This window comes from Guillardia theta, assembly GCF_000315625.1.
Source record: "Guillardia theta CCMP2712 unplaced genomic scaffold GUITHscaffold_65, whole genome shotgun sequence".
Classification (NCBI taxonomy): domain Eukaryota; class Cryptophyceae; order Pyrenomonadales; family Geminigeraceae; genus Guillardia; species Guillardia theta.
The window spans coordinates 212,629-220,316 of record NW_005434609.1 but is presented as its reverse complement, the minus strand read 5'-3'; the positions used below and the strand labels follow the sequence as shown (position 1 = coordinate 220,316).

Genomic DNA, 7,688 nt, shown 5'->3' with positions numbered 1-7,688 from the left:
GAGGAGGGAGGAGGGAGGAGGGAGGAGAGAAAGGAAAGATGGAAGAAGGTGGAAGAAAGAGAAGTGTAGGCCGGAGAACAAGGTAGAGCTTGAGTTCTAGATTCGATCAAAGAGGAAGAGGGCGTGCTTTCTCAACAATCTGCTGTCCTGCCGCATAGAGGGAAACTGCAGTAAGACCGCCTTGCATCGGGCTACTCATCTGTGACTGATTTTTATCCTCGTACTGATTTTTAACTTAACTTTGAGTAAAAAGATTTTTAACTAAACTTTGAGTGCTGAAAGAGACGGGCCGCCGAGCCGTGACCAATGAGGCCCGGGAGCGGCCGGGGCCTGTCAGGGCCCTGAGCCGCCCGGCCCGGACTCCTCCTGAGTGACCCCGGCGGCGGCGGCCCCCGGTGCCAGCAGCAGTGTACGGTCTCGGACCGTACCCTGGCCCGGTCCGTCAGTCTCGGGCCCCGGGCCGCGAGTCACGCGCCGGGCCTGGCAGTGGCTCAGTGGACAATGGACCCCGGGCCGCCAGCGGACTCCGGACCATTTGAAACGGGCAGGACCCGGCCGGCCGGGCCCGGGCTTGAATCCGCCGTGATGCCATCGTTTGACTCGGAATTTGCCCGGCCAGCAGGAAACAAACAGATCGTTTACCCCTCCTCTCCCATTCTATTCTGAGGGTGGGGGTAGTTTGCGGATCGAGGGGCGCAAAGTAGGGTGGCCAGGGATCAGTCGCACGCATGTTCGATAAGGGGGAGGAGGGAGGAGGATGGGAGGAGCAGGAGGTTGAAGGAAGAGATGAGAGAAAGGATCATGGAGGCTGAAAGGGATAGATGCGATACGAGGATGATGAATGGTAACATAGAAGGACAGACACGAGATACACGCCCACGAAAGGTGTTACGAGAAGGGGAAGGGAACAGACAGGCAGGTGGGCAAGACAGAGACGGAGACGGAGACGGAGACGGAGACGGAGACGGAGACAGAGACAGAGACTGGGATGTCCATAGCAAGAAATTCAGATAGAGCTAAAGAAGGACTGAGGGTGCTGGTTCGAAGGACTTTGAGCAGACGACTTTGAAACCAAAGGAAACAGCACTATGTTGCAGGCTAGCGAACGGAACAGCAAGCAAAAATGCATCGAAATAATTTTTCATCACAGGATGAATCATCAAGCATTCTTCGGCCTGTTTATTGTTACTGCAATTCTTCTGCCACAAGCCTCCGGTATCTCGGGTGCCTTCACTTCCGAGATCACTGATCAAGTATGAAGCATGCTGATTCAGATAAAGATTCTGACTTTCCTTGTCGGTGATACAGCAATGTCAAGAAGGTTTCACCAAATATGCCATGGAGAGAATCTCTTCTATCCGAAACTCAATCATTCAGATGTCATTTATTCGAGAATTGATCGATGGAAGCCTCTCAAAAGAACGATTTCGTTTCTACATCATCCAGGATTCGCTGTACCTGAAGGAATACTCAAAGGTTGATGAGAAATATGTTGCACTGCTGTGAAAACATCAACATGTCCATGAACAGGTTTTGGCCATGCTCGCAGCCAAAGCGCCAAACCCTTCCATCACGCAAACTATGGCTCTTGCATCGAATTCTGCCGTGGTAAAAGCTCTGCCAGGATTCCATTTTTTTCTAGTTATCCTAACATTTACTGGTAGTCTGTTGAAGGTTCGTTGCATGATTCTTTCCTGAAACAGTTGAATGTGTAAGTTGCTCGCTTTCGATGCCTCGTTCGATGCTCAGGGGCAGCTTTTCTTCCTTTTAACTGATAATGCAGTACCGATGAAATTTTTAAATCGACTGAGCAGTCACGAACCTCATCCGGTTACACGGATTTCTTGATGGCTACTGTGGCCTCTAGACCTTATGAAGTCGCTTTTGCTGCAGTCATTCCGTAAGACTTTCTCTTGATTTTCTTTGGATTGGATGATTCTGACAGACCTTTACCTCAGTTGCTACACTATTTATCATGAGGCAAAAGTGACGTGTACGCTGTGATTTGTTTGCTGACCAAGATAGCTCAGGTTGGCAACTACATCCAAGACCTCAGTCACAAGAACTCGGCCGATATTGACAAGAACCCATTCAAGGACTGGATCAGAACATATGTAATCTTGGATTGTCACGCTTTTTTTTTACCCTTCACATTTTGGGTATCCAGGGTGGAGAGGAATTCGACATTGCGACCAAAAAAGCAGTTTCCATCGTAGATGATCTCGCAAGGAAAGCTTCTAGTGAGGTGCAGACTGCGTTATGACTGAAACTGATCGTAGTGTCTGATGTTTTGTCAGGTTCGGAAAGAGATGCTAGAGGCGTTCATGACGGCTGCAAGATTCGAATGGATGTAATCGCTCATCATCCTATTTTCATAGCGCTCTAGAGTCAAAATCTTGATTTTGCGACAGGTTTTGGGACAGTGCTTATCAACTCGAGCAATGGCCTATCGACATTCGTAATCTTTGAAGGTGTGAGGAAAAGAATATTTTCATTGTAAGAGTTTCTCAAGCTCTCCACTAGGAGAGACCATAACGTAGGTGACATCGCCGGTTTCAAAAGCCTCCTGCGCAAGCTTCTGTCAAATGTCTAGACATCTTGTTTCGCTGATTACTGTGATTTGCAATAAAAGTTCTTTGTCCTTGACCGAAATCCCTTCTCTTGTGTCTCCGGTATCCTCGTCCATGATGGTGACTGTCACCAAGGGAACTCATCAACCATTGAAGACTGCAATCTTCTTCACCTTTGTCATCTTGGACTTCGATGACCTGCCACTTGCTTGAGCGTGACGTTTCCACTGCCTTCGATTCCTTTTCAAAGCACCTCCATTCACATTATCGATCATGGCAAGCTCATGAGCACCGATCCGCCGCCCTCTGTCAACGTCTCGAGCCACTTGAGGCAAGATTTCTTGGCTTTGCCCGTAACCTGCTCGGCCCGGTCTCAAAGTCCGTAAGTCGTTCAGGTCAGGCTCACAAGTTTGCCCTCCGGTAGCTTCAACAAGTCATCAACCTGAGCCACCACAAGGCCTCGGGCGTCAGTTGAGCCCACCAGAACTGGCAGGCGCCTTCCCCCATACCAGGGCAAAGGCAGCATCCCGAAGCTGCTCAGGTTCTGAGACCGCCGCCTTGTAATATGACTGAATGGTTGAAAGCAGCTCTTGCTTGCTGGGAATGAGCATGAAGAGAGGAAGACAGCATATCATCGTATCAGCAAGCAATCATGGAGGGTTGGTCAATGTCAGTGAATCTTCAGTCACAGCTACAGTGAGTGTTCAGTCATACCTGCCATCTGCGACGGATTCGTCTTGATGTTTCCTCAGCCATGTCTGCAGCCTTGACATCTCGCTTTTTACTTTCTCGTACTTCATCGGCTTTGCTAGAGCAGGAGCAATCTCAGCACATACCATGATTCCTGCCCTCTTTCATTTCCTCTCTAATGTAAGACTCGATGTTGGCTGCCTGCACGTTCATCGTATCCTCTTGACTCCAACATGAAAGGGCTAGATTGCAACCTAATAACGGTCTAGGGCGCGTCTGACATTCTTTCCTCGTTCATGTACTTGTTGTCTCTCCTCCTCTCGTCTCTCTCCACCTCACCTGCCAGCAGCTCCTGCGCGTCTTCACGGTACTTGCTAATCCTTTCGGCCGCCATAGCTTGCTTGCTAGTCCTTCGGAACCGCAGTACGGTCCGGGACCGGGCCCGGCCCGCCGACAGTGAATTCTGAGTTAAACTTGAACTTCCAGTCCTTTTTACTCAAAGTTAAGTTAAACCAGTCAGTACCGTACTTGTGACGGACTCAGTGATCCGAGGCCGTCGTGCCGCCCGGGTGCTGGCACCGATACCGTACTCTGGACTCCGGGAAAACAAGCCCTCCTAACGGCCTCAATGCCTGTTCCAAGCTAAGTTACACCGTACTCACGGTGCAGTGGGCGGCCGCGCCGCGGCACGAGCTGAGGAGTCCGGGCGGCGGCGGGCCGCGCAGGAGCACAGTCCGACCCGACACCGGCGTGTGAGACTCTGAGGCACTCAGTGATTTTTTAACTTAACTTTGAGTAAAAGCCGGGGCTTTTCTCCCGGGAGAATGGGGTGGAAGAGCGATGAGTAGTAGTAGGAGCAGGAACAGGAGGAGAGGACACGAGTAGGAGTAGTAGTAGGAGGAGGAGTGGGAGGAGTAGTAGGAGTAGGAGTAGGAGTAGGATTAGGAGTAGGAGGAGGAGGATGATGAGTAGGAGTAGGAGCAGGAGCAGGAGGAGTAGGAATAGGAGTTAGCAGCAGCAGGAGGAGCAGGAGGAGCAGGAGCAGGAGCAGGTAGATTAGGAGCAGGAGCAGGAGGAGCAGGAGCAGGAGGAGCAGGAGGAAAAGGAGGAGGAGGAGGAGGTGGTGGTGGTGGAGAAAGAGAGGAGAAACCCTCAACCTATCACTAGGGAATTACACGAGATGATAGAATGGAGCTAAAGCATGTGGAAAAAACGACCAATTCCCATATTCCCAGCATCCATCTCCCCCCCCCTCCCCCCCCCCCCTCTTTCCCCCTTCCCCCCTCCTATCATATCTCCCATGTCCTCTCTCGCAATGTTCCTTACGTGCATAGCATCGTATTTCTAGATCGAGCACTGAAGCCATCTCTGACTTGACCATTTGAGCAGGGGCGTTTGATTTGCCTGTAGAACCCGTACTCTACAGGCAAAGGATGAACAGACTCTCTTCAAACACACTCAAGTTCTTCGTATGTTTCAGCAGACATGATCGCCCGGCTCGAGCGTTGCACTGGAATACCAGCATCACCGAAGTCTCACGCATCCCTCCCAGGAACTACAGCGCAACAGTGGGCAAGGAACCAAACATCCAACAGGGTTTCCGTTCCTTCTCCAGAGTGAAGGAATTGTTGGGGTTCCAGCTCAGGACTGTGACACGTTCAACAGCGTCGCAAGTGCATGCCGGCAAAGACAACGCGGTCTTTCTGTTCAAGGGCTCCGATGAAGTTTGTTGACATCTGTATGATGTAGGAGGAAGATGCAAAGATGCGCACGTCATCATCTCCTTGCTCTTCATTCTTGTCGAGCCGAGTGAGTCAGGAGAATGTTAGTTTCACGCTTGATGCCTGCATGCAGATGTCCATGTTGGGGTTGCCGCTGTTTGCGACTTCATCCCAGGGAGCTCCCGACATGTCACTGAGTGCAGCGGGGATGGAGATACAGAATGTGTTGATCGCTTCCACAGCAGAGGTGTTGTGGAGCGAGGTTTTATGGTGAGATGATGAGACAGTGCAGGACAACTGGTGGAAAATGATAGAAGAGTTTGTAAGTCTGCTCCTGCCCCTTGCCTTCTTCTCCCTCCTCTCTCCCCCTCCTCCCTCCTCCCTCCTCCCTCTCCTTCCCTCCTCCCCCTCCCTCTCCCGCCCTCCTCCCTCTCCCTCTTCTCTCTCCCGATCTTGGTGACTGAAACGATTCATTGCACACAGGACTTCTTCAAGATCGGCTCTGGTTTCTTCTCCGACGCCTTGATAGCTCTACATGCTAACACGGTCAGAGGGGAAGCAAGTATCCTGCCGACCTTGTCACACGTGGTCTTGCACAGGGTTTGAGCTGGGCGTTTACGATCTGTATTGGTACTCTTATCCTGCGGTGAGGAAGACAAGAACATTTCGCACTTGTGCTTGTTTTCAAACGACACTCCCTGACATCTCGTTCTCACTACACGAGAGTTCTCATCCTCGATCTCACTACACGAGAGTTCTCATCCTCGATCTCACTACACGAGAGTTCTCATCCTCGGACTTTGACACTGGTCAATCAGTTTGTCGTTCATTCCCCTCCAAATCTACTCGGAGAGGAATACACACAAGTTCGTGATGAAAGTCACTCCGCAAGCCCGCAAGGTCCTCCCCTTCCAAACTCCTCCCCCCCTTCCTTCACAGCTCCTTTTTCCCTCTCCCTTGTGCTTGATCGACCTCTCTTCTTTCTTCTTCCCCGCTTCCCCACTCCTCTCTTTTCTTTTCCTCCTTTCTCGATGCCAATAACCTGCCGTTTTTCCCTTCTTTGCTCCTTCCTACCTCTCCTACTCCCTCCCTCTTCTGATTCCTTGACTTTCTCATCATGTTCACAGCTTTATCACCAACTCACACCCAGAACCATCGACGGCAAGGTACATTTCTGTCCTGCTGGTTTCATATTACCGTCTCCTACTCCGCTCTTGTCTCCTCTGCCTTCATTTCCTTTCTCCCCCCCTCTCCTCCTGCTCTCTTCTCCCCTTTCACTTTCCTTCACTTCTCTCCTCCTTCACTTCTCTCCTACTTTTGGCTCTCTTTCCACAACCCTGTCTCCCCTGCTCCCCTCCCCCCTCTCACTTTCCCCTCTAAGTCTTCACTTCCTCATACCTTCTCCCTCCTTGCAGCCAGCTGGCTTTGCCTCGTGGTCCCACCTGCTGTCGACATATTCTACCTTCCTCCAAGGCTCGAGGAAGATCTGGAGAGAGCAGCAGGTGTTGTATGCTCCTCCTTGACGAGGCAGTCCTGGGGCTGCGCAACTGTGCTCTCACAACTTGTGCAGTGCTCTCCGATAAAGTCTTGGATCAGCCCCATGATGCAGCTTCCGGTCTGTGACTAAGGAGGATGCTGTGGTGTGAGGGACGAGGATGCCGATGGCTGAAGATGGTGTTGGTGGAGATTGAGATTGAGAGGATGGAGAAAATGATGATGATGGAGACAATGCAGATGGAGGAAACATGATGATGATGATGATGATCATGATGGAGGAAACATTTTGATGATGGAGATAATGAGGATGATAATGATGATGAGGAAAATTGATGATAATGGAGTTGACAACGATGATCTTGTTATCATGATCATCAACAGCATTTTGATGAACTCTTCACGCTGTCGAAGATCGTGATAACACAATCATTCTTGAGACTTCGATGATGATGTGGTTGGACGATGTGCCATGACCCCCTAGCAGCATGACGACGCTGACGGGATCACTTGATTTCAGATCTTCCTGTGCAACTCCATCGCGATCAGGAAGTTTTGCTTCGGAGACATGGCGGAGGAGTTTGCGCAAGGAGGGTTGTGGTGGTTCAAGGTGAGGCCGTCGAGACTGAGGAGGAGGATTCTTATCCGTTGCTCCCTCCCCTCCAGGACCTCACCGATAGCGCCATGATTGGATTTCTCAAGATCAACTTCGATGCTCCGGAGATGCTGATTCTGCCGTGTTTGAGGTGATGGAACGTGGAGACTGATCTCCCTCCGGGCCCTCCCTTCTGATCCTACCTGCTTCCCGGTCCCTCATCACCTCCTTCCCTTCCTTTGTGTGTCCTTGGAGTTGGTCGCGGTTACTTTGTTGCTGTCCTTCTGTCTGCATTCTCGTTTCATTGCGATGTTCTCAACTTCTTACACTCTCAGCAGCACTGGGTTGATGATGATGAACCTGCACATTGCATTCAAGAACCTTCCGACGTTGAAGATGGTGATCACAACCGCAGCAATGATATCAGATGTCACGATGTGGCACATGCAGCCGTCTTGTTGTCTGTTGTGACACGAGTGTAACATGTCATGTTTTCCTGATTCTTCTCGACGGAACAGGTCGGGCAACTGATGGCTTTCACCATGTTGCCTCTTACTTATCAGCTGCCTCAAGCATGTTTCATGTCAGTTTTGCCGTCATGGTCGTTGATTATGAGAA

At 50.7% G+C, this 7,688-nt stretch overlaps 2 protein-coding genes across 2 annotated transcripts; both read left to right on the top strand.

Annotated features, from left to right (window-relative positions):
- Window positions 1-1,338: 1,338 nt before the first annotated feature.
- Window positions 1,339-2,469, top strand: GUITHDRAFT_142561 (hypothetical protein; the record flags this gene model as incomplete). The annotated part of the gene is made up of 9 exons (XM_005827610.1): window positions 1,339-1,476; window positions 1,531-1,608; window positions 1,665-1,711; window positions 1,784-1,900; window positions 1,959-1,986; window positions 2,031-2,114; window positions 2,168-2,245; window positions 2,298-2,350; window positions 2,412-2,469. The coding sequence occupies 9 exons, from the start codon at window positions 1,339-1,341 to the stop codon at window positions 2,467-2,469; spliced, it is 681 nt and encodes a 226-aa protein (XP_005827667.1).
- A 2,555-nt stretch (window positions 2,470-5,024) lies between these two features.
- On the top strand, window positions 5,025-7,225 carry GUITHDRAFT_142560 (hypothetical protein; the record flags this gene model as incomplete). Its single annotated transcript, XM_005827609.1, has 11 exons — window positions 5,025-5,069; window positions 5,115-5,228; window positions 5,274-5,303; window positions 5,465-5,527; window positions 5,581-5,627; window positions 5,800-5,881; window positions 6,109-6,147; window positions 6,397-6,483; window positions 6,552-6,596; window positions 6,996-7,085; window positions 7,142-7,225. 11 exons carry the CDS (start codon window positions 5,025-5,027, stop codon window positions 7,223-7,225), a joined length of 726 nt encoding a protein of 241 aa, XP_005827666.1.
- Window positions 7,226-7,688: the final 463 nt, after the last annotated feature.